The sequence below is a fragment of the Spermophilus citellus genome (assembly GCF_964194105.1).
Source record: "Spermophilus citellus genome assembly, chromosome: 18".
Lineage (NCBI taxonomy): Eukaryota > Metazoa > Chordata > Mammalia > Rodentia > Sciuridae > Spermophilus > Spermophilus citellus.
Window position 1 is genome coordinate 631,279 of NC_138200.1, and position 25,107 is coordinate 656,385.

Here is a 25,107-nt window from a genome sequence, read left to right on the forward strand (position 1 = left end):
GGAACCACCATTTGACCCAGCTGTCCCTCTCCTCGGACTATACCCAAAGGACTTAAAAACAGCACACTACAGGGACACAGCCACATCAATGTTTATAGCAGCACAATTCACAATAGTTAAACTGTGGAGCCAACCTAAGTGTCCTTCAGTAGATGAATGGATAAAGAAAATGTCACACACACACACGAATATTATTCAGCAATAAAAGAGAATAAAATCATGGCATTTGCAGGTAAATGGATGGAGTTGGAGAATATACTGCTAAGTAAAGTTAGCTGATCCCAAAAAACCAAATGCTGAAAGTTTTCTCTGATTTAAGAATGCTGGTTCATAATGTACTTAGGGGTTCATGGGAGGATTAGGTGAACTCTAGATAGGGCAAAGGGGAGAGAGGGGAAAGGGGAAAAGAGGGGACATGGGATACAAAGGACAGTGGAATGAGGTGGACATCATTACCCTAAGTACATGTATGAAGACCCAAATGGGTGACGCTACTTCGTGTACAATCAGAGATATGAAAGATTGTGCTCTATACATGTGATATGAATTGCAATGCATTCTACTGTCATATTTAACAAGTAAAAATTTAAGAAGTTCCATAGGCCTGTATTATACATGCACAAAATGCAAATATCAAATATAACAATGATAAGAAGACACCAAAGAGCAAAGTTACTTTAAAGTTGAATTTACTGAATGCTTGAGTGTCTCCATGTTAGGATGGCAAGAGAAGATCCTTAATGTAGTTGGAATGAAATGAAGTGTAATTATTAATTCCTAGAAATAGCCAACAAAATTGCATCTGTCTGAAAATGCCAGGTACGGAGTGGAGATGATACACGTCTTGTGAACAGTGTGCTTCCTACAGAGATGACATCCTCCATGTTGTACTGTGGTTTGCTAACTGACAGGCGAATAAAAATGTGACACTTCTGTAAGGTGCCCAGACTCTGGGTAAGCCCAGAGGGACAGTGGAAGCAGCAGAGATGTGGGTGCTGAGGTCTGGGTGACACTGGGTGAATTCACTGGTCACAGAGACCTCAGCAGGATCTTCTGAAATGGAAACCACAGGTATCTGATTTTTCTGCTTCTTATGCACATAATTATGAGAATGGCCTCCTGGTGCTCCTGTCCTCTGAGAAAGAAAAATAGCGTCTTGCTCTGCCACCGGCACTGGTGCATCCAACAGAGAAAGTAACTGTCATCTCCCTCTAAACCCGGAGTCATAGATGTAAACAGGCACATCCCGTGAATGTCCTCAACTCTGTGGAAACAGTCCTCACAATTCTCTCTACATTCTGGGAGAAGTGACAGCTTCCTAGTGAGCACCCTGAGACTGCCCTGGGAAATGGAGCGCTGGTGAGTTCTGAGACAGTCAGGGGCTTGGTGGGAGGAAGCACCGTCAACCGTGGGCAAGAGCCTGGGAAGGGGGCTCAGGGGCATCTCACCATGGGCTCCCTCCAGCCAGCCTCAGCCAGCGGGAGGGCCCTCCCATTGTGTGCACTCAGCCCCTGCTGCTCCTGGGCCCCAGAAGGGAGGAGACCCCTGCAGACTGCAGCCTTGCCCAGACTCCAGGACACTGTGCTTGCCCTCTGCACAGTGTGGGCCTGCAAGAAAGGAACTCACCTGGGTAGACGGTCTGCCTGTGTGGTGCTGGCCCAGGCAGGTGGAGGGCCAGAGGGACACAAGGCAGGTGCACAGACCTGGGGGAGGCAGCAACCTCTCCCACCTCAGCCCTGAGAGAGCAGACTGAGCTGCTCAGGCCCAGGGCTGACAGCCTCCGCTCAGGAGTCGGGTCATCCTGGTAGACGCTCGCTCCTTCAGCAAGCAGGGGGAGCCTGTAGCTGAGTCCTGGGCATCCGCAGAGGGGCAGGCTGCAGGTGTGCAGTGCTCTCCTCCCCTGGGAGCCAGGGCAGAGTGGGAGTCCAGGGAGAGGGTGTGGACAAATGGACACTGACCAGGCCTTCTATAGAGACAGAAGACTGACCCCATCCTGCAGTCCAAGTAGCCAACCCCAACTGCAGAAACAGGAGGCCAGACGCCTGCTGTACTTGGACATTAGGACACATTCCTTCAATCTCTTTCTCACTCTAGGACCAACCAGAGCTGAAGATGCTGAGAGCACCCAGCTTCCTTGTGTCTACTGACTGGCTCAGAGCGCCCATGCCAACAGCCCTCCCCTTTCCACGGAGGGCCTCTCGCTTCCGGCAGGACTCCACTTGTGTGCCAAACACATGAGGATGGGGACTCCCTCACCTAGTGTCTAGTCACCTTTCTCACACCCGCGACTACAAGACCCGACCAGAGCAACCGCAGAGGAGGAAAAGTCCATTTGGGGGCTCACGGTTGCAGAGGTCTCAGTCCCTAGAAGGCCAGCTCCCTCCGTCGGGGCTCGAGGTGAGGCAGGGCATCATGGTGGAGGAGAGCGGCTGAGGGAAGCCCCGCACGTCAGGGTGACCAGGAGGCAGAGACGCCCCGCTCCAGACACAAACATCTACCCCAAAGGCAGGACCCTGAAGGCCACCTCCTCCAGCCTCACCCTTGGCCCCAGTCACCACTCTGTTAACCCCACGGGGGTGAATTCACTGAGTGGGTTGAGGCCCCCACCAGCCAATCATTTCTCCTCTAAGCCTTGCATTGTGTCGCCGTGAGCCTCTGGGGGACACCTCACATCCGAACCCAACACCTGCTAAACTGTATAAATGCCTCTGCTTGCTTTCCTTTGGGTGGTCTGTTTCCTGCGCTCTAAACGGATGGATTGGTGTGGTTTGGTCACTTTGGCAAATACTGGAGAAAACCACCAAGAGGAGGAAACACTTATTTTAGCTCATGGCTGCAGGGGGCTCGCAGGCTCCATTGCTTCGGAGGTGAGCCACAACCTTGCAGTGGAGGGGAGAGCGCAAGGCCCGAGGGCCAGGACACCTTTCCAGGGCAGGACCTGTGACCCACCTCCTCTAGCCGTGCTCACTGTACACCAAAGCGGCCCCAGAGGGCCTCCGTTCTTGGACAGTGAGTCCTCGCATAACGAGTTGTCCCCTAACTTTGAGCAGCGAGGAATTTGCCTCGCCCTGGGCCTCCGCCCCCTCACCCCCAGTTCCCCCAGTCTCACCCCCTGCGCCCCCCTCGACCCCAGCCTCTCCCCCCCTTGCCCCCTGCCCCCCCAGCCTCGTCCCCTTCCCCCTTGCCCCCCCTTCCCCCCCCCCCCCCCGGCCCGCCTGGGCCTTGCAGGCTCCCCGCTGTGTCCAGGAAGGCCTTTCAGACCCCTGCAAGCAGGCATCTTCCCAATCTGCTGCGTCCTGGGGACTCCCATTCGCAATGTCTTCTTGACTCTAGGAAACTCCACTCAATGTAAGCGTCTGCGTCTTCTCTTGCTGTTATTGATTCAGAGAGGATAAGGCTCCTCTAAGTGAAGACAAGTAGGAGGCTCTATCCGAAATGAGGGTAAAACCCGTGGGTGACACCGCAGATCAGCACAGAATCAGGAGCATGGGCCAGGGGACCTGTGTTGAGCTTAGGAGATCACACCTGTTGGGACACCTGATGTGACAAAAGAGGTCCTTCAGAGAAAGAGGTGGGGCCGACTTTTCAAAGTACTCTTCTAGGTCAATGAGGCCATTACGGGACAGTGTGACAGACCCCCATCTTAGCCCGCGGGAGCTGGGCCCTCCTGAACCACAGACCCTGCTCTCAGGTGTGCGGACCAGAATCCAAGATCACCACCACAGTCCAGCGTGGGTTGGGTCGTGACCTCGGGTAACAGGGGAGCAGACATTTTAGGACACTGGTATCCTGAGGGTGGAGCCCGCAGACCTAAGCATGAGTGTGACGGAGAAGCAAATGCGACATCTACAGTGAAAGAAGGTTGACCACGGGGAGTGACCTTTAAAGCGAGGGCTCGGGGAAGGGTCCTTACCTGAGAGCGCACTCCAGCCGCCAGGGAAAGGTCGTCCGTGGTGGGAAACCATCCTGGTTCCCCTGGGTCTGGGAGGAGACTGACTGCCAGGAGGGGGCTGGGCGGGGCTGCGCCGGTGCAGCCTGGTGGGGACACCCAGGGGTGCACACCCGTCTCAGCTCCAGGAACGCTCACTTGAATTGTGCATTTTATGGTGTCTGAGTTTTATATGAAAATGGACTGTGAAGAGACACTGAATTCTAAGATACCAACACCAAATTACCTGAGAGTGTGCTGACTTGATGTGCCTTGAAATGAAGGCAACGCGAGGTGGGTCTATGACCCCCGGACCTTGTCTGCCACAGCAGCAAGCGTCCCACAGACTCTGGCAGCGGTTGGACTCAAGTATTTCAAATACTGGAAAATCAATACTCAATACTGGAAAATAAAGGATGCAATTTTTTTCTTAAATTTTCACCTGGTGGCCAGAGAGAGGTTGTTTGGCACTGTCTGCATCTCAAGTGGCCTCCAGAGGCACAGGAGAGACCCCACGATTCTCTTTTTAACACAGCATTTACCGGGTTTTCCTGTAGCTTTCTTTATAGTGTGTAAGTCCCCGGTGCGTAGTTAGAATCCCCGTCCCTGGCCGAACACTTCCTGTGTGATGGAATCGGGACACTGTCTTGTGGGCTCTGCTTAGTCGGGGGCACAGTAAATGCCTGGGACTCACCGGGCTGTTGCACATCTCGCCTGTGTCCATAGCTGTTGAGGATCCTACGGCAACTTGTCAGCTTCTCCTGCCGTTGAGCTCTCCGGCTGCTTCGGGCTGGGGAGCCACGACAACGCCCCCGTCAAGCACCGTTGGTCTCCCTGACAAGTTCTTGTCCCTGTTCTGATTCACAGGGGGAAATCTCTATCTAGGCCAGGGATTCTCAAGACTCTTGATGTCAGGCCATCATCTCACCACCCCTGCTCAGCTGGGACAGTCCCTAAGCCTGGAGTCCACGGAGAAGATTCAAACCAGCGAATCCCAAGCCTGCGGCCAACCTGGCTGCTCCCCTGCTACCTCTGCTCCAGTGCCTCCCTTGCAGGGTCCCCGAGGCTGCCTGGGCTTTCTTCTTGGGATCTGTGCACACAGAACTTCCTCACAGCTATTTCTGTGTCTACAGTCTTACCTGATTAGAACAAACCCCCATGGAGACCAGAGAACTGTGGACACACCACCTCCAAGGTGGAAGAGAAAGGCGCTCACTTCCAGGGGCAGGCCCCGCGGTCAGGCAGCTGGCTGCCCTCTGAACTCAGGCTTCTCACAGCAGAAGAATTCCCATTAATGATGCCAAAGCCTTTGTGGGAGAAAAGTCATTGTCCTATGGAAAACCCATGTAGATGGAGTGAAAATGGGGAATATCGATCTTTTTTTCCTAAATAGCAGTTTAGTATCAAAGGCACTTCTGTTTTTATCATGATAAATTTTATATACACAGTATGATTAAATACACAATGCAATTTCTAAAAGAGTGTATCAGCTAAAATTGCCCCAGTTTGACACATTCCCCCCTTGTTAGTCTTTACTGCACATGTGCAAGCACTCACATGCACTGCACCCCACTTCTCCACTGAAATCACATTATGCACAGCATGCTCCACACATCCGTTGCATGGAGCCACACTGTGTGCTGCTTCTGAGTTCATGATTTTAAATGCTGTCAATAGGACAATCTTCACTTCTAGCTTGTTTATACTTCCAACTAATCTCAGAGAGACACTTCCGAAAGTTGAATTAAAAAAAAAAACCAAAACACAAGTAGCCTCAGTGCCTAGATACAGACTGCTCTGCGTGCTTCCATTCATCTTCTGTTGTCCCCAGAACATCATCAATGGATTTGTCCAAGATGTAAGATCTCACAAGTTTGATATTAATAAAACCAAGATTCAGAAAATATAAAGTACCCACTTATGTGTGTTGTATACACAACAATTCAATCTAGTTTTGGTGATTTTTTTTTTTGTACCAGGGTTTGAACTTAGGGCACTCAACCACTGAGCCACATCCCCAGCCCAATTTTTTATATTATTTACAGACAGAGTCTCACTGAATTGTTTAGCGCCTCACCATTGCTAAGGCTGACTTTGAACTTATGATCCTCTTGCCTCAGCCTCCTGAGCCACAGGGATTACAGACGTGCGCCAGCTATGGGCTTAGTTTTGGTGATTTTAATATAATCATCTAAAGAATAGCAAGAACCAGGCGCTATGGCCACACCTATAACCCCAGTGACTTGGGAGGCCCAGGCAGGAGGATTGCAAGTTCAAGGCCAGTCTCAGCAACTTAGTGAGGCCTTGTCTCAAAATAAATAATAAAAGGGTTGGGGATTTGGCTCAGTGTAGAGTGCCCCTGGGTTCAGTCATCAGTATTGGGGGGAAAAAAAAGAAAGGCAAGAAATTGATCATAAAAAATAAGAAGAGCAGTATATCTAGGGAACAGAAATGGGTAGATGGGGATCACACAAAATCATAAAACACGTCCTTCTTTGGGCAGGAGCTGGTAAATAAATTAGTGTTGTTTTACTATTAATCTACATACATTATTTATAACTTTAACGTTACCTGGAAGTGTGGCCAGTTCAAATGAAGCATTGGTCATTAAATTGAATTTAGGCAGCCACAGTAAACTTGAGGCTGATGCATTGCACAGCACTGTCATGTGGCTCATGTTTTACTGTATTTACAGGAAAAGTGATTTCGGAAATGCCATCGGAAAAGCAGCTGTTTTAGAGCTGGGGACGTAGCTCGTGGTAGAGTGCTTGTCTAGCGTTCACCAGGGTCTGGGTTCCATCCCCAGCACCACAGTCAAAAAGCATGTGTTCTAAGAGAACGTACCACGAAGGGGAGTGACATGTGACATACAAAAGGAAAATGCAGGGAGAAGTCAGTCACAAAGCACCAGCACGAGGAAGCAGAGCATCAAAAGGAAGGAAATTCGGCATGAATTGAAAACCTTACTGAAGCGGTGCCTCCCAAGAGGAGCCGTGGAGCCCAGGCTCCACAGGACAGGGCAGGTGGCAGGACAGGGCAAGCGGTAGCGGTGGGCTCTGCCAGGGCTCCTGGGGGGAAGGGCTGGCAGGAGCACGCGCTTTGCCGCCCGGCGAGGCTTGGCCACCTGCTCTCGCACCTGGCTGGCCCTGCTGTCCAGGCGCTCCTGTCTGGGGATTCCCTCACCGCCCCATGGAGCTATCCCGCAGCTCTAGTCCTGCCACCAGGAGTGCGAGGCTCACCCCAAAGATGGCCTGCACCTGTCCTTCCTCAGACCCACATCCCTGCTTCTTTCGCTCAGCTACCGGGGCCTTTCGTGTGTGGACCTCCACCAGGGCTCCAGGTTCTGGCCAAAAACCTGGATAGTTCTCTAGGCCTGGACCCTGCCTGGTTCAAATTCTTAGCAGGAGCGAGCATTGTGACGCCACTCTATCACTTTAGCTGCTATAACCAGGCAACCTAAGGTTCATTTACTGTCACATAGGGATGGCCTTGGAGCCATGGGCGGAGCCCAACTCCTGGGCAGAGACAGGCCTCCTAGAGGTCTCCCCAGGTCAAGGGGCCCAGTGCGGCTCTCTCCTGCTCTGGCTGCCTGGCATCCGCTGTCCATCTCTGCCCCAGAGCCACTTCTCCAGACCAGTTTATCGTGATCCTGGGCAGCTGGTGTGGGCCAGCCCCAGGTATTTCTTAGTAACATGTGCCATCTACCCTGATTCTACAGAACAGAGGGCAGGCAGCATTAGATGGGCACAGAGGCCAGAATGGGGAAGGGCACCTGGGAACGAGTCACCTAGGCAGGGAGCAGCATGTGGGAGGTACACGGGGCCTTCAAAGTATGGAACTCAAGAGGGTGGGTGGCCTGGGGCGGCAGGGTCTCCATGCAATGTACATGGGGCTCTGTCAGGAAGTACCCAGTCAGGTAGAGGTCAGGGTGTTGCACTGGACAGTCGGAACACTATAGGCAGACTCCTGCTGCCACTCCTGCTTGTCCCCTCCTGTCCCTCACCCACTTCTGACTGTGGCAGAGCAGCCCACTCAAGCCCTTACCACAGCTCAGGCAGAGGTGGCTCTTGGGCTTCCCATTTCTCTTCGCACGTCCTTGTTCATCCAAGGTCATGGCGGGGCTGCTACGTCCAGTGCTTTTCTAACTTACTGATGCTCCTGTTCTCCTATCCAAGTCCACATGTGGCACCTGCATAAGTTATGTACAGGTATCCTGGGTGGCAATGGCTGTTTGGAAGATCTGAAGTGCTTCAGGGAGTAAAGGACACAGCACTAACTTCAATGCAAATGACACACGAGGGACATCAGCCATCAGTGGAATGTGGAAGAATTACCCAAGAACCACTAAAGAGGAGGAAATAAAGACCAAAAGGATTGAACTGATACAGGGAACAAAATAAGTAAGGGTCTTTTCCCTACAGAGAGAAACTGGACACCAGAGAATAAAACTGTCCCAATCTGCAAGTGTCCCTTTGTTACAAACCCATATTTAGAAGTTCATCCCATGAAAAACCAATGTCTGAGAAACATGAATTGGGAAGAATTAACATCAAAGCTGAATGGAGAACTTCTCCACCCACACCTTGTCCCACAGAAAGCTGGAGGTCCCCACATAGGCAGGGCTTAATTCTGTTCTCGATCCATTCTAGAAAATGAAAAGACCCCCAAGGTTAAAGGTGGCTTAAATCATAAGGCCTTTATTATTACAAACCAGAGCAACATGAGGAAGTACTTTTCCAGGCTAGGTGACTTGGGAGGCTGAAAACATCCATTGAAACTTCAAGTAAAAGCTGGGCACAGTGACATGTGCTTGTGATCCCAACTACGTGAGGGCTGAGGCCTCAGAATCATTTGAGCCCATGAGTTCAAGGCCAGATTTTATGTAAGATCAACAATGTCCATCATGAAAGAAAACATCTGAAAGCCACCAGAGATGGGTCACATTCACACCCTCTAGTCGCACAAAAGGGAACGAGGACCCTCTGAACTCCAATGTCCCATGGCTCACCCTGGGCATTGGAGAGAGTACAAGTGCTACTGTCCCTGAAGATGTTGGGTAACTAAGCTGGAGCAGTTGAGATGAGTTCAGGTATGAGTTCTGGCAGAAACTTGAGGTGGTCAGGAAGTGCAACACAGACCTGGAAAGCCACTGAATACCTGGCAAACAAGGTGTGTCCCTGTGTGAATGTTCATGTGAGGCCTGACATCTCACTGACGAATCCTGCTGTGTGAACAGCTCAGCTAAAGCCTGCCCGCCGCATGTATTTTCTGGTGCCGAATGAGGTGGGAGCTTAAGCTGTAGGCCTTCCCACACTCACTGCACTCATAGGGCCTTTCTCCCGTGTGCACTTTCTGATGCCGAACTAGGTGGGAGGTCCTGATGAAGTCTTTCCCACATTTACTGCACACAAAAGGCCTTTCCCCTGTGTGAACCCTCTGGTGTGCAATAAAGTCAGAGCTCCGACTAAAGAACTTGCCACATTCAGTGCACTCAAAAGGCTTAGTCTCAGTGTGAATTCGCTGATGTTTAATAAGAGTGTATTTGTGGCCAAAGGATTTCCCACAATCACTGCAATCATAAGGATTTTCCCCTGTATGGATGCTTTCATGCTGAACAAGTGTGGATTTGTGTCTGAAGACTTTCCCACAATCATTGCACTTGTAAGGCCTTGCTCCGTTGTGCACTCTCTGGTGTACAATTAGGTTAGAGTGATGGCTAAAATATTTTCCACATTCACCACACTTATAAGGCATTTCTCCTGTGTGGATTCTCTTGTGCTGAGTAAGATTGTCTTTTCGACTAAAGGCTTTTCCACATTCACTGCACTCATACGGTCTTTCTCCAGTGTGGATCCTCTGGTGCTGGACCAGTGTAGCTTTTCGACTAAAGGCTTTCCCACACTCGCTGCACTCATAAGGCTTTTCCCCACTATGGATCCTCTGGTGCTGGACAAGTGTATCTTTGCGACTGAAAGCTTTCCCACATTCACTGCACTTGTAATGCATTTGTCCCACATGCAGGATCTCCCTGCTTGCAGTTCTCTGGGCTCTGACTTCCTCTTGTTATGGGTGATCTTTTGTTGGCAATGGCCCAAGCTAGCCTGGAAGTTCTTCTGCTCCACCTCACATTTAAAGGGGTTTTCTAATAAGTGAGCTCTTCACAAACTCTGCAGTTCTTCACCAATGAAGTCTTGCCTTCATCTCTTTGTGAAGGTTTCTCTACACTATAAGGCTTTAAGTTCCAGTTAAAGTCTGTAATGAACGACAACTGTCTCCCATATACCCCTCATGTGTAAGTCTGAAGTCCACAGTGTGTTCCTTCCAGGAACAAAATATGTTTCAAGATGGGGCCACATAAACCACAAGGGTGAGCTGCTTGCGTGGACGCACCTAGTAGATGTAGAAGTGCTATCATGCAATACTCCTACAGAAATGCTCTGCTTCCATCCTTCACTCTGCACCAACACCCTGAAAGCAGAAAAATACTGCTGACACACAAGATGACTTTGGTAGAGGGGGCAATCCATCACAACTGTGAGTCTAGTACACTCAGGGTTAAGTCTATAGGACTATTGGCTGGATGGGGCTCAGATTTGAAAGTCTGCTGTATAGGGACCTAAAGTTTACAGAATGGAGAAGGCCTCACAAGGAACAAAGACAGGATGATGTAGCACAGGCAGAAAAGGTCAGCAGGCTACAACCTCATCCTCTGCAAATGGCTTTCAGCAAGGCCTTGGCTGGTTGTTGGTGACAGATAAACACTATGCAGGAATGCATGTCTCTGCCCAGGAAATCTATTAAAAACAAAGGATGGGGGTGCAAGGACTACTGAAGGGTATCTGCACATCTCATGCGTTCATGTATGTTGGAAAGTACTGCAGAGAGAGGGGTAGAAACAGCCCTGGGTCTGAAATAAGAAATGACAAGTGTCCAGAACAGGGAGGCAAAGACTGAAATGAGGCATGGCCTCTGGCTTTGGAATCAAATCATGGCAAATTCCTGGTACCAACACAACACAGCACGGAAGTCGTGCCTTCCCCACCAGGGAACCATCAGTGTCGGTCCAAGCCTCTCCTGCTGTGGGAGCGTCCTAACCTCTGAGGAACCCAGGGTTCTCTCTCTCATGACAGTAGGCAACCTCAAAGGATCTGGAGGATACAAGTCACCGGGGAAGATGGGACAGGGAACTCAAAGCACTGGCTCTGAGTAGCCCACCAAAGAAACGAACATAACAAAATAAAAATGTCTTGCTGGTACTACCAGTAGGGTCCACAAATGGCGACATGGCACAGGTGGACCCAACGAAAGGTCAACTAGACAAAGGTGGCAGAAGCTGGAGCCCAGAGGTGTCAAGACAAGAGACTCGCCAAGGACTGGTGGGATGCACAGGGCTGACCGCCTGACCCCCAGGTCCCCCTGGAGCAGCTGCAGAGGAGTTAGGGAGCACACGGAGCGGGGCGACCAGAAACCCCGCTGGGAAGTGGCACCAGAGAACCCAGGCGACGGGCTCGGGGAGAAGGGCGCTGCCTACAGCGCCAGCCCCGGCGAGGCCGCCGCGGCACCAGCGTCCTCACCGCCCTCCCCAAGTCGGATCCCCGGGGCGGCAGCCTCGCCCGCGGGCCAGCGGCTCCACCCTCCAGCCCGACACCCCGCGCCCGCCTGGGCCGCGTCGCCCCCGGGTGCGCCACCAGGGCGCGGGGGACCGGCTCGGCTCCGAGGGCACAGCAAACCCGCAACGCCCGACCAGCCATCCGCCTGCTCACCCGTGGGTTCGCGCCCGCGGCTCGCCGTCCCACGACGCCGCGGCTCCTCGCCCCACGCTCGGCCGCACTCCGGCCCGGCGCTCCGCCCGCGAGCCGTGGTGAGGGGAGCGCAGCGCCCACCCACTCTGCGGCGGGGACAGCGTCCCCTCCTGGTCTCCGGCGTCCGTCAGCGCGGAACCGGCCCGGCGCTGCAGAGCCCCGCCTCCCACGGTCGCGCTGGGCGCCCCACAAGATGTCCGCGAGGAAGATGCCGGATGTCCCGCCCACACGCCCCACGCGCGCACGGAAGTGACTTTACAGCACCGGCTCCGCAGCGCCTCCTGGGTAATGTAGTCTCCAGAAAGTTAGCGTCCCCAGAGACGCCGGGCGGGGCGGGGCCTCGCTGCTATTAAAGGGCCCACACCCCGAAAGCACCGAGTGCTTCCAGCCAGGATCCCAGAAATGCCGGGAGGCAAATTCTTTCAGATGTTCCCCAAATGGGCATGCCACATGAAATGTGACTCGGAGTCCATTCATAGTCCATCCGTGTTTTTTGTGGAAATATGCGAAGAGGAAAGCTTTAAGTCATGTTGTTACAGCCGTAAAGTGGAAGAATGGGCCGCAGACCGCCACCTGGGGCAGACTTCGTGCTCCCGAATGGACTGAAGTGTAGCTCTTCCACTGCTTCCTCGGAGAAGACTCACCACAGGGAAGGGGCCACTGGGCTACCCTGGAGCGGGGGTGGAGGAGGGCCTTTCCTGTCTGCAGAGTCAGGTTGCTGATCCACCAAGGGGGCAGCTTTCACCCGAGTGCTGATTCCCAGCCCGAGGTACAGGCATTTCCTTTTAGTGATATTCCGCCTGTCCGCAAAAAAGGAGACCATGATAGAGCCCCTGTGCCTGGACAGGCTGACGAGGCCCTAGAGGCCGCACAGAGCTGAGGTGTGAACCTGGAAGTGCAGTTTGGGAATACCATCATCCTCTCATTTGTTCGCTGGGAGGTGATTCTTGACCCCTGCAATTACAGGGGCAGTATTTGAATTGAAAGTTGAGATGACTTAAGGAGAAGAGGAGGAGATTTGTGAATTGTTTAAATTACTAAAAGTTCATCTTAATTCCACAGCTTTCACAGATACATGCAGAAATGCCTCTAGTTAAATGAATATGTGATAGGTGAGAACAGTTAAGATGTCTGCAAAATCTTGTATGGCCAGGCTATATGGGCAATGACCAAACAGACTCCATTTTACCCTGAGACCCCATATCATGTAAGATAAGGCTTCTCCCATGGGAAAGCCCCCCCTCTGTACCCATTACTAATTGCCTAGCATACCATACTTAGCAACACAAAATAGCAATTCTTATACAATGTAAAATCATTCTCTTTGGTTCCCCTTTTCCTTGGGCAGTGTACCTTGTTGGAAAATCATTAGTAGCCATTCTTTAACTGGTACTCAACTGGGGTCATTTTGATCCATTTCTCTTTTGATTATGATTATGGAAAAATCCCATGAGAAATACTGAATGAGAATGAAAATATGATTAAGGACATTGCAATTTTTTGCTAATGGCTTTATTCAGCTTGCTTGCTTATTAGTTGCTATGCCAACCTGGATGTGGTTTTTCTGGTTTCCTAAAATGTTTCCTGCAGAGACACTGTGGCCCTTTAGGGAGCAGTCCTGACTAGTTGGACAATAAAGACTCTTCAATTTGGACAAAACTGGGATTTGGTGTCTTCTGAGTGACCTCCCCCATAAAAATCTGAGCAGCAGGTACTGAAGTCTGAGAAGGGAGAAATGCAGAGCTGTGCTGGACCTTGCCCAAGCATGATTTAGTTATCCAAATACATTTTCCCCATTATTCAAACCCTTGAGTGCTACTTACTCAGAGGGAGTATTAAGGCATTTATGACCTACTGCTTGGGTGGTGAAGATGAACTTGGTGCTGGAGTAGTGTGTTTATACATGGCCCCAACAAATGTTCATTGAACACTGCTGCATTTCAGGTACTCTTACAGGCATGAAACAAACCGGAAAACAAAGACTCCAGCTATCAAGGAGCTAACACTGTATTCCAGGAACACAGAGGAATAAATACAAAATCAGGTGCCGAATCCTATGTAATATTAGAATGTGGTCAGCACAATGGAAAAGAGGAGATGAAGGCATAAGAGGAGCAGGGATGAGCTCTTATGCCTATTTGGGCTGATGGGAGGGCGGTACACTGTCTGAATGTTATGAATGGTTGGTTGGATCCAAGATGGGGGCTGCTTTGAAAGGAAAGGAAATAAAATATTATTACAAGACAAAAGTGGCCCCTGCCTCCTCAACCCATCTTCAGTCCCATCAGAGCACAGAAAACTTTTAAGGGGCATCTGTCATGGTCTACTGAGATTGCATTCAAAAGCAATGGCAAATTCCAGCATTCAGCTTTCTGTACAAATGCTGTGTGCTTTCAGAGCAGATGGGGCATCACTCGATTAGCAGGGAGGTAATTAGGGATTTGTAAAATAGGACAAAAAGCCCCTACACAAAGTGGACAGAGGTGTCTCAGCTTGGTACAAATCCCACCCCATAGTGGTGGTGAGGTTAATATGACCCTAAAGGAACCTGCAGCCTCTGCTGATGCGCTTGGCCGTGACTCTTATTTCTGAAGCTACTCTGTGTCCCTGGTGCTCCTTGTGGGAACTCTCTTTGAACCACTGCTTAGTGACTAACTCGGAAAAAGAGTTTTTAATAGAAAGGTGACTCTCTACTCTTTATTTCTTCTAGGAATCACGTCAGAAGGCTCCGTTTTCGCCCAGCACTTGTTTTGCGATATGGTGTGCTAGAGCCTTCTCTGTTGTGGATTTTCATCTGTGCACTCCATCTGTTTCCTTATCTGTTATCTCTGTGTTTTTCTTCTTAGGCATAATTCTGAGTCAGGATATTTCACCGGACCTTTCCTCTTCCTTTACTCTTTTAAATTCTCTTCTTTATTCATTTCTGTCTGACTCTCTCTTACTCTATATTTGTTAATTTTTAACATGTGTTGTCAACTTGAATATCATTTTTGTAGAGTGATTTATACAACTGACTAAAAACCAAGTCATAGTTATTTTTGTATAGATGCATCAGCAGTACTTTCCAGGGTCTAAAATTTTTTTCCCTCATTCCCTCTTTTCCTGGAAGATTCATACCATGTTGTTTGAGCTCTTTCTCATGTGGAGTTTGCACTTGGCCAATATGGTCTTCATCCTCCCTCCTCCCTTCTCTCTTTTTTCTAATTGATAAGTACTAATTGCATATGTTTTGGGGGCATGATGTGATAATTCAATACATATAAACCTGGGTAATCAGTATTTCCTCTTTTTTTCTCTGTCTTTTCTTTGTAAGTTGGGGGAGTTCCTATCACTTTACCTAATGTCTTTCTGACATTAGGTATTTTCACATTGTATATTTTTACAAATGTGGTGTGAAGTGAAATTGTTTTTCTCCTTGTGAGGTCAACCTCTCCCAAATCATTTCACATGAATCTTGAATTTATAAGATTCTCTAAGGAATGTGAACAGAAGTGCTTGAATCAAGACATCCTGTGATCTACAGGGTAAGTCACTTGGCTTTACTGGCACTTCAGGAAGAAAAGGAGATATTGCAGGTGTGCTTCAGTCGGGAGAATTAATAGAAGCTTGGGTATTTTTTCTTTGAGCTCAAATCTCACTTAGTTTGGTCTTTGATGGAGACTTTTTTGGTTGACTCTGTGGTACTAAATCTCTATTTGATTCCTTAACTCACTTATGAAATTGGTCTCTCTTTCAGAGTCAACAGAGCAGACTAGTCTTTTCTATTCAAATTAAAATAAGCCATTTATCCTAAGCACCCTGATACAGAGTGAACTTTCTGTTCCTTGGAGACTCACACACCTCTCTGAAAGTGTCATTAACACATTGTGTGTTTTACAATAATTACAATTATTAACATTGTATATTTTTACAAATGTGCTGTGAACTGAAAGGACAATGAGTTGGTTTTTTAATCACCTAATATAGGAATTCGAACTAATTGAGGTAAAAGGTGAATTGCTTTAGATTTCTCCCAGAAACAATGGTCTGAACTTGAACAGATTCATCATTTAAACGTTTCCATTCTCTAAAACACCTGGCCATCAATCCACAAAAAGGCAAGTCCATAAAAGACAAAGGCTGAGGAAGTGCCCCAGACTGAAGGAGGCTGAGAGATAAATCACAAAATGTGAGAGGCTGTAACGGGTCCCCAGTCAGTAAAGAAGACACTATAAAGGGAATATTTTAACCAACTAGTGGAAACAGAATATAATGTATATTAGATGACAGTGTTTATTGAAGCTAATCTAACTAAATTTGACTTTAAAAAAAACATGTGGCTGTGAAGAATAATGTCCTGGTCTGAGGAGATAAATTTTAAAGTATAGACGGGACGTTGGTAACACATAAACAGTAGGTAAACCCAGGGAATGGAACATATTGGTGTCAATTAAACAATTATTAGGACAGAACCATTTTTCTTTCTTCTGCAATTGTGTTTGGAATTTATTTGAGGGTATACTACTTGCCACAGATATTTTTGGACTCAGTAGTTGTAAACATAGTGGTCACTCCTTAAGTGACGTAAGGGTCCTTTCCCAGTGGAATGGGGAGGGGTGCATTTGTCAGTGTACTCTATTTATGGCTACTTTATGAGAACTAAAAGAAATATCCAAACAAACAGGAAGAAAGCACAGTTCATCTAATCACATTGTTAGCACTGAAATCCACCCATACTACATCAAGATCTATATTTTTAAGACTCCCTCAGCCCCTTCCCCTCTACTTCCATCCTCCATCACAAAGAACAATAGAAGTAATCACATGACAACTCCCCAACTTTCTGCCTCAGAATCTACAAAGTCACCCCTCACTGAGGCATTTCTTCCTTATTTTCTGCCCAGAATGAAAGCGATGTCCCTTTTGCAGCCCTGGGACTGACTCCATGTCCATGAAAGAAGTGCTCTCCCTTCTGAGCCCGGCACCCCACACCTCTACCCACTCTTCCAGTTCGAGGACATGTGCTTGGCTCCTCCTTTTCAAGAGTAACAATTCCTTGGTATGTGGCTCCCAAAAGATTCTGGAATTTGTAACCTTTTCCTAGTCCCTAAAGGGAAACTTCTTTAAAGAAAGGCTACTTTCTCTCCTCCATCTTAATAATTTGCTTACCCTCAACTTACGTAGTAGCTCACTGCACACCAGGGTAATGTGGCGACGTGTCAAGTAACTCCCACAGCCTGGACACCAATGCTTCCCGCCAGTTGTCATGTTCTCTATGTGCGTAGTCCACCTTTTAGCACATTTCTCCTTTTTATCTCCGGATCAAGTCTGCTCCTCATTGGAACTGCATCTTTGGGAAGGTTCCATCCATTCTCTCTTCTTATCTTAACCAATCATCATCAGGATTCCAAAAACTACAGGGAAGTGTTTCCCTAGTGCTGACCCCCATCAGGGAAAGATCAGAACTGACCCGTGCTCATGTCTCCTTGTAATTTTCAGTCCCACGCCTGTTCCTGCTCTTTTCAGGCTCCTGTGAATTCTGTCTGGCAATTAAGTGACTGAAGGTGTACTTTCCTTCCGCGGAGGTCACTGTGGACTAGTCACTCTGTGGGAATCACAGGAGATGCCTACTGTGTCTACACATTAGGTCCTCTTCACACATCTATTTCCTGGTGGAATGCTTCACCTGGCTCATTTCCCCCTCTGGGGTATCTGTCTTCTGATTATCATAATTTTTCTAAGATGATCTTTTATTCTATTCAAGTTTGGGTTTGCACATTTTTACATTTCTACATGTATGTGATTATATTAACTGCACATTTATTTTACTCCTTGCTTCTATTTTTCTTTAATTCTTTAATGTGAGCAGATATACACACATTTTAGGGGAGCCTTTCTTTTTTTTGAATGCTTGCCCCCACTCCCATGATTCTAGGCACGTTCTCTACATTCCCTGTGATCCCTTTTATCAAACTTATGGCATACCTCTTTATATGAATTTAAGTGCTAATTTCTCATTTAATAAAATGGGTTAATTTATATTATTGCTAGCTTACTTGCAGTACTCCATTGTATTTCACATAATCTCGGTGTATCAATGTATTACATTTATGTCAGTCACATGTTGTTTTGGGTCCTACTTACAATCCCAAGTAACCATAGAATAAGCATTTTTGTACATCTTTATACAGGGACGCTTTTATTCTAATGAATAGATTTTTCTAAAATTACTTGGAAGTAACTGTGCATCTGTAACAGATGTCCACATGTTGTGCTCTAACACTGAGTAGCACCTTTTCCCACATTCCACCCAGAAAATGCATTATGGCACTTTAAGGTTTTGCCCCAGAATCGTATTAAGCCAACATGCATTTATAGGTTATTAAAAAAACTAGCGGATCTTTCAGGTGTTTCTCATCAAGGTTTGTTTTTCTGTGACTTGTCCGCTTCTCTGCCTCTTTTCTATTGTACTGGGTTCTACTTATGATTCCAAGTAACTAGACCAAAACTGGAGCAAAAGCTACATTCTTCCTCAGCAGCATACAAAGTTGGGGTCCCCACAAAATTGTTTACTATTACAAGCTACCAAAATCCTTTTTTAACTTCAATCTATACCACAGTGAAAAGAACTTCCCAAACTAAAGAAACTCGTGCAAAAAAAAAAGGCTTTATTATTGCACAAACAAGTGCAATGTTCAATAGGCAGCTCCTAGTTTGGAAACTTGAAAGTTAAAAAATGTCACAACTATCACCTAAGTCCAAATATTTGTTGAAAAGGTGGAGTTTTCTCTGCAAGTTGGCAGCAGAGTTCTGATTGAATCCTTTGAGCCAAAAGAGGGTTAGATACATGTCACAATAGGTCAGAAAGAAGAGAATAAGAACTTTCCTAACAACTCAGACTATTCATGATTTCTTCCAACAAATGGAAGAGTATAGAGGTCTGATTCCCTGAGCACAGAGAGATGGAAAACAATGTACACTCGGTGGATCTGCCTGATTAGAATAACATGGCTTCAGTCACAGAAACTGTCAGTGACATTAATATTAAGATCCCTGGGCAAGTTTTAAAAATATGACACAGCTACTCGTGCTTCTCATGTACCTGAATCTTATGAGGAATCCTTGGATGCTGGAAAACACCATATCCCAATACACACACAGCTGAGGAAGACTCCCCACAAAGTTTCCTCCAGGGTCATTATACTTACCTGGGCTTATTTCTCATTTAATAAAATGGGTTAATTTATATTATTGCTATCTTTCTTGCAGTACTCCATTGTATTTCACATAATCTCAGTGTATTTATGTAATACATGAATATTGAAAATGGTAAAAAGCACAATCCCTAAATACTTAAGGCCTCCATCCTATGTAAAATCTCAGTGCTATATAAGGTCAGATCTGCTGCTAAAAGATTCACCATATTCATTATCTATGAATCTTCCTGTTTTAAGGAGGCGATATCTTCAACTAAAGACTTTCTGACCAGGCACAGTGTGGCACCTTGGTGGGGTGGGAGGCTGGGGCAGGAGGAGGGTAAGTTTAAGTCAGCTTAGACGACTTAGTGAGTCCCTATCTCAAAATTTAAAAGGGCGGGGAGTGCAGTCTGGTGGTGGAGCACTTGCCTAGCATGCATGTGTGTAGCATGCATGTGTGATGTCTTGGGTTTGATCCCCAGTACTACCAAATAAACAGACAAAAATAAAATTAAAAAACTTCCCATCTTCACGACTTGGTAAGGCCTTTTTAATGTGAGGACTCCCTGAGGTCAAATATGGTAGCTTTTGTGGCTAGAAGATTTCTCACATTCATAAGGCCTTTCTCCAATGTGAACTCTTTAATGTTGAATGAGAATAGATTTCTGGCCTAGGGATTTTCCATGCAATGTATTCATAAGGCCTCCCTCCAGCATGAACTCTTTGGTGTTGAATGAGGACACATTTACCCTTGAAAGATTTCCCACACTCAATACATGTATATGGCTTTGATCCAGACAGAGGGAACTCTCCAGTGTTGACTGGGGTTGGATGTGTACATACATAATGTCCCATGTTCACTGCACTCATAAGGACTTCCTTGAGTGTGACCTCTTTGATGTTCTGTGAGGATATTTTTTTCCTGAAAGATTTCCACACTCACTGCACTAGTGTGGGTTTGCTCCAGTGTGAAATCTCCAGTGTTGACTCAAGTGGAACTGATTCTTCATAGGGTCTTTCTCCAATGTGAATTTTCTTTTGCTGATCAAACTGGATCTGCAGCTTGAGACTTTCCCACTTTTGCTAAACTCACGGAGACCTCCAGCACATTTTCTTGCTAACTATTTTCCTTCCTTCACCCAGTTGGTCATGCCTTTTTTCTCCATTAAAGAGCTCTGCACCCTTAAGGCTGCTGCTCTCCCCTTATAACAGGATGGCTTGCTGGTGTAGAAGGCCTGAGGTGACTGGGAAGTTCTTTCCAATCTCCTCACAGGTGAAGGGTTTCCCAGAAACATAGAGTGCAGTCTGTCACAAACAAGGGCTTGTCCATGCCCAGTATGAGGGGTTTATCTTCACAATAATGCTTTAGAAGTTGCAGGTTTGCATTGATCAGGAGCCTCTTGAAGTTCTACCCAAATATGATTTCTGCCAAGAGTATGTTGCTTGGAGCTCAGCCAGGTGCAAAATGTGTTCCAAGGCAGGGAATACACTTCACAGGCATGAGATTTCTGGGTGGATGAGCCTGCCTTTGAAGTACCGATTTGTGACATTCTTCCTATAGAAAGCTCTGTTTAGAAGGTGTCTCCTTATCCTTGGCTCCTATGCCACTGAACTAGACCCCCAGGCATAAGGACTGTTTTCTGATCATAGGAACCTGACCTATGTCCCATGTTTGGATGTCTACACCACAGGACACACTTAAACCTTGATGGTTTCCTGACTTCATCTGTAACTTCTGATCTCTAGCTGCTATTCCTTTATGGCCTTCATGAGCCACTTCTTTTTCTCCACTGTACCTTCTGCAACATTGTCCTACATATAAGTATATTCATCTTTAGGCCCTCAATACTGAGACTCTTGGGTAAGTATCACACTCCTGTGGGGACAAGTGCATGGAGTACTGCATACATGGCATATGCTAAGGGCATCTGAGTGGCAAACCACTCCCCTGTGCTAGGCATGTGAGCAGCAAACCACTCACCCCCTAGGCACAGCCCTGGGTGTGAGGCCCTGTGCTGCAGTCCCTGTGCTTGCTCCATGGCCCACTCCTCAATTGGTCACTGCAAGGACAGTTGGCAGAAATTGCATTGGTGGCTGCCTGTCATCTGCTTAGCTACTGCCTGAGTACATATACATGGTAACTGTGCAATAAAATCAGACCTCTTCCGGCTGGGTCTCTGGAGGTCTTGATTGGCGACTGCAGCCGTACTGTCTTCTACCCTGTTCTGGGGACCTCCTCGCTGGATGAGTGAGAGCCCACACACTCCCTCTTCTTTTTTTTTTAAAGAGAGAGTGAGAGGGGGGGAGAGAGAGAGAGAGAGAGAGAGAGAGAGAGTGAGAGAAGAGAGAGAGAGAATTTTAATATTTATTTTTTAGTTCTCGGCGGACGCAACATCTTTGTTGGTATGTGGTGCTGAGGATCGAACCCGGGCCGCACGCATGCCAGTCGAGCGCGCTACCGCTTGAGCCACATCCCCAGCCCACACTCCCTCTTCTTATGCACACCAGTCTTCCTACCGCACCTCTCCCACAAAGACCCAATCCCACAGTGACCTCTACCCTGCCACTTAGAGGCCTCTCCGTGGGCTCCTACATGCCATCAGCATGAGATAACCACAAAGTGCTTGCAGATTCAAAGAGAATACAGTACGAATCAATCCACAATGGTTCTGTTGCCCAAATCCTAGTGAAGACCTCCCAACCTGAATCTGCTCCTCACTTCAACCTCAGCCACACAGAGCTATCTGTGAATCTCAGATACCCATGGCCCATTCCAATCTGCATTGCACTTAGAAATAAATGCCTGCCTTACCTTCTAACCCAGTGGCCCTCTACTCCAGGACCAGTGACTCTCCCAAATGACCATCTGGGCCTTAAAAATAATCTACTCACATGACTGAAACTTCCCACTCAAGAGTCATAAGAAAAATCCCAGTAATATCACATTAACTCTAGTCCTGACCTCCACATCATCATGTCTGAATGAATCCTGAGACTCCTCAGAAGCATTGGCAACATGATAGGTCATCCTCTCTCCTCTACATGGCCACAACCCCTTCTCTGCCCCACCTGTGTTTGGGATTTCTGCAGGCCCATTAGGGTATCCAAGTATGAGACACAGTTGTGGCTTCTATCCATACCCTTCCTGCCCTTCTATTAACACGATTATCATGATCAGGAATTCCTCTGCAAAGTGTGACTCATACTTTTCTAGGCTGGGTGTCCTCCCAAATTTCTTATGTTGAAGCACTGACACAATAAAGTCTAATACAAGAGTATTAGGAGGGGGGACTTTGGGTGGTGATTAGATTCAGAACAGGTCAAGAGAGTGGGGCCTTCAAGGTGGATTAGTACACTTACAGGAAGAGGAAGAGACACGTTTTGTTTTCTCCACAGGCTCCCACCCAGAAAAGGCACAACAAAAAGGCAGTGGTTCCAGCCAGGAAGCAGGCCCTACTCAGAAACTGAAGGTGCTGGCATGTTCATCTTAGACTTCCCTGTCTCCAGAACTGCGAGAAAAAATTTAATTGGGCCAACAGTGTTTTATTTTGTATTCAGTCCAAAGACACAACTCCATCCTGTTCTTGTACTGTCCCTGACTCTTTGTAAATTTCTCTATCTTGACCCCCTTCACAGAACTTGACCCCCAAGTTCTGTGTGTCTGTCTTCCCCTGATTCTTCTATGCATTTGTTCCCTAAAACACATACCTTTAATGTAGACAAGATAAAACTGATATCCTGAATGAAAATTTATCATACTAATTCCCCATCCCAGTACATGGAACTTCAAGCTCCTAAATCCAAAAATTTGCAGTCACCTTTTATTTTCCCCCCTCTTGTACTCAAATAATAATAAAAAATTCGATCAGACCTACTAAAAAAATCTAAAAATCAACCTTCTACCACACCCATGGCTACCACACTGCTGTCCTCACCTGGACTACTGCAGTAGCCTCCTCCTCGTCTTGCTACCACTTCCCTCAGACCTGGTCTTCTCCAAGCTTAGTCACAGGAAATCTGAAGAGATCTAGAGGAGGCTACCTACCTCCTCTGTTCCAACCCTCCCATTGCTTCTATCACCTCCAAAATACTCATAAAATTTATCAGGGAAGGTGAACGCCTGTAATCCCAGCAGCTTGGGAGGCTAAGGAAGGAGGATCTTAAGTTCAAAGCCAATCTCCGCAACTTAGCAAGGCACTTAGCAACTCAGCAAGACCCTGTCTCTAATACAATATAATAAATGGGGCTGGAGATGTGGCTCAGTAGTTGAGCACCCTTGATTCAAGCCCTACCCAGTACAAAAAAAAAAAAGTATCCGAGAGCCATTCTAGACCAACTCTTGCCCCTGCTCTCAGTTCTGAGTAAGAAAGGAGATTCCAATTTACCTGGCCCAGTTCAGTCTCACCGACAAGCATCTGCAAATACTTGTACCTATACTTGGAATAACTTCTATATCTCATTTCATTGTCAGCAGGAATGATCTGTAAAAACCCCAGCCTGAACTCGGATATGTTTAAGGTCCTAAGGCTCAATGACTGCAAGAAAATCAGGGAAAAGACCTAGGTCCCAGAGATCACTGGGAGGCATCCAAACCAGTGATGTTCTGGACACTCTCCACTTACCTTTGTATAGTCTAAGCACTTCTGTACCAGTGGCAATCTGTGGGAATTCTGAGATACAAGTTAGCACAGTGGTGCTCCAAAGGCTCTGATATCCCTACTTCTCTGCCCAGCGCTGGAGCCAGAGTACATGGAATGACCAAATTATCTCTGGGCTTTGGTCCATGCTTCTGACTTTCACCCACTATATGACCCTGTAGGAGGGGTGAATCCCTCTGTGCTTACTGTCATTACCCCTCCAAGCTGTTCCTCTGGGCAGCTTTTGTGGGACAAGGCCCACGACAGGCCTTTTCCCTCCCTTGCTTTCAACCCAGGCTCCCGGTGTTCTAAAACAGTACCACCGGGCCACTGAAGGCGATTCTCACGCCATCCCCGAGGACCGTGAAGCACCAGGGCCCTGCCTTCCATCTGTCCATGGTGCCCTGGGCCCTGCAGTCACCTTTCTAGTGTGGTTGACTCCAATTTCCTAAACCAAGACCAACCAACAGAAGCACCCTGCACCTCGCCCTCAGTGGCTGGTGGCAGAGGCGGTGCACAGTGGGGACCAAGGGCCCGTGGGTCTTCTCTAATAGGACTTTTTTCACTTCTTACCTGACGTCCACTGGCCTACTTGTATATGACTTAATTTTAAGAGATTTAGATGAAAGATTACCACATTTTTTCCATTTCAAATTTCTCTTATTGTACTTCATTCTACACAATGGGCTGCTTTCTCAAAAATTGCCTGTTTGCCCAATATTTTATGACTTAATGTAATTTGTATAGGTACTAAAATGTTATGAAAATTCCTATTATAGTTCCTTTATGATTATTTTATGATCCTGTTTTGCTTTTTAATTTTTGAAGAGACCCATAAAAATACATTTTTACTTTAAACTTGAGCACCAATTTGTAATGACTTACACACTCGTTTATTTAAAAAGAAAATAATCCTTTTTAATATTTTAGTGCATTTATTTTTCTTCTTTTGCCAGCTTGTAAGTTTGGCATGAGATATAAGCTGTGAGTTTCATCTCAATTTGCGATTCATTTTATTTCCAAGCTGATAATCAACTCAACAATGCAGTCCCCAGGGATGTCACAAACACTCTAGGAAGGGGAATCTTCCCCTAAGGCTGTGATACTTATCTAGGAATAGTATTCACTCACTAAACTGGCATTTGCTGCAACAATGGCAGCTGAGATGTTGGATTTCCAAGTATGGAATATGGACAGATGAACATAGAGTTTGGACTTGATTATCTCATATTGCTGGGAAATCATTATGTCACCTGTTAGTGCAGTGACACTGTCTACAAGAGGTCTGGAGACTATCTGAGAAAGACTATCTGTGGAGTGAAGCAAATTACAACGAATACAGATTAATAGGATTACCCAGTGAGAAAGGTAGGTGAGAATCCTGAGAACATGAGTCTTGATTGGTGGTAACTAAGAAACACAGTTCTAAGAACATAGTTGAGCCCACCATATGTTGAAAATTTTGTTAACAAGAAATTGATACGTATATGGTCACCCTGAATATTTAGTCTTCCACACAAAATAGATAACCAACTCCATCTGGGAAACTGGAGATTAATTGTCTA

At 47.1% G+C, this 25,107-nt stretch overlaps 1 protein-coding gene across 1 annotated transcript; it reads right to left on the reverse strand.

Annotated features, from left to right (window-relative positions):
- Positions 1–257: 257 nt before the first annotated feature.
- LOC308637299 (uncharacterized protein) lies at positions 258–20,713 on the reverse strand (the record flags this gene model as incomplete). Its single annotated transcript, XM_081273615.1, has 6 exons — positions 258–1,135; positions 3,914–4,035; positions 4,176–4,330; positions 4,623–4,718; positions 11,692–11,845; positions 20,702–20,713. 6 exons carry the CDS (start codon positions 20,711–20,713, stop codon positions 1,030–1,032), a joined length of 645 nt encoding a protein of 214 aa, XP_081129741.1. The 3' UTR covers positions 258–1,029.
- Positions 20,714–25,107: the final 4,394 nt, after the last annotated feature.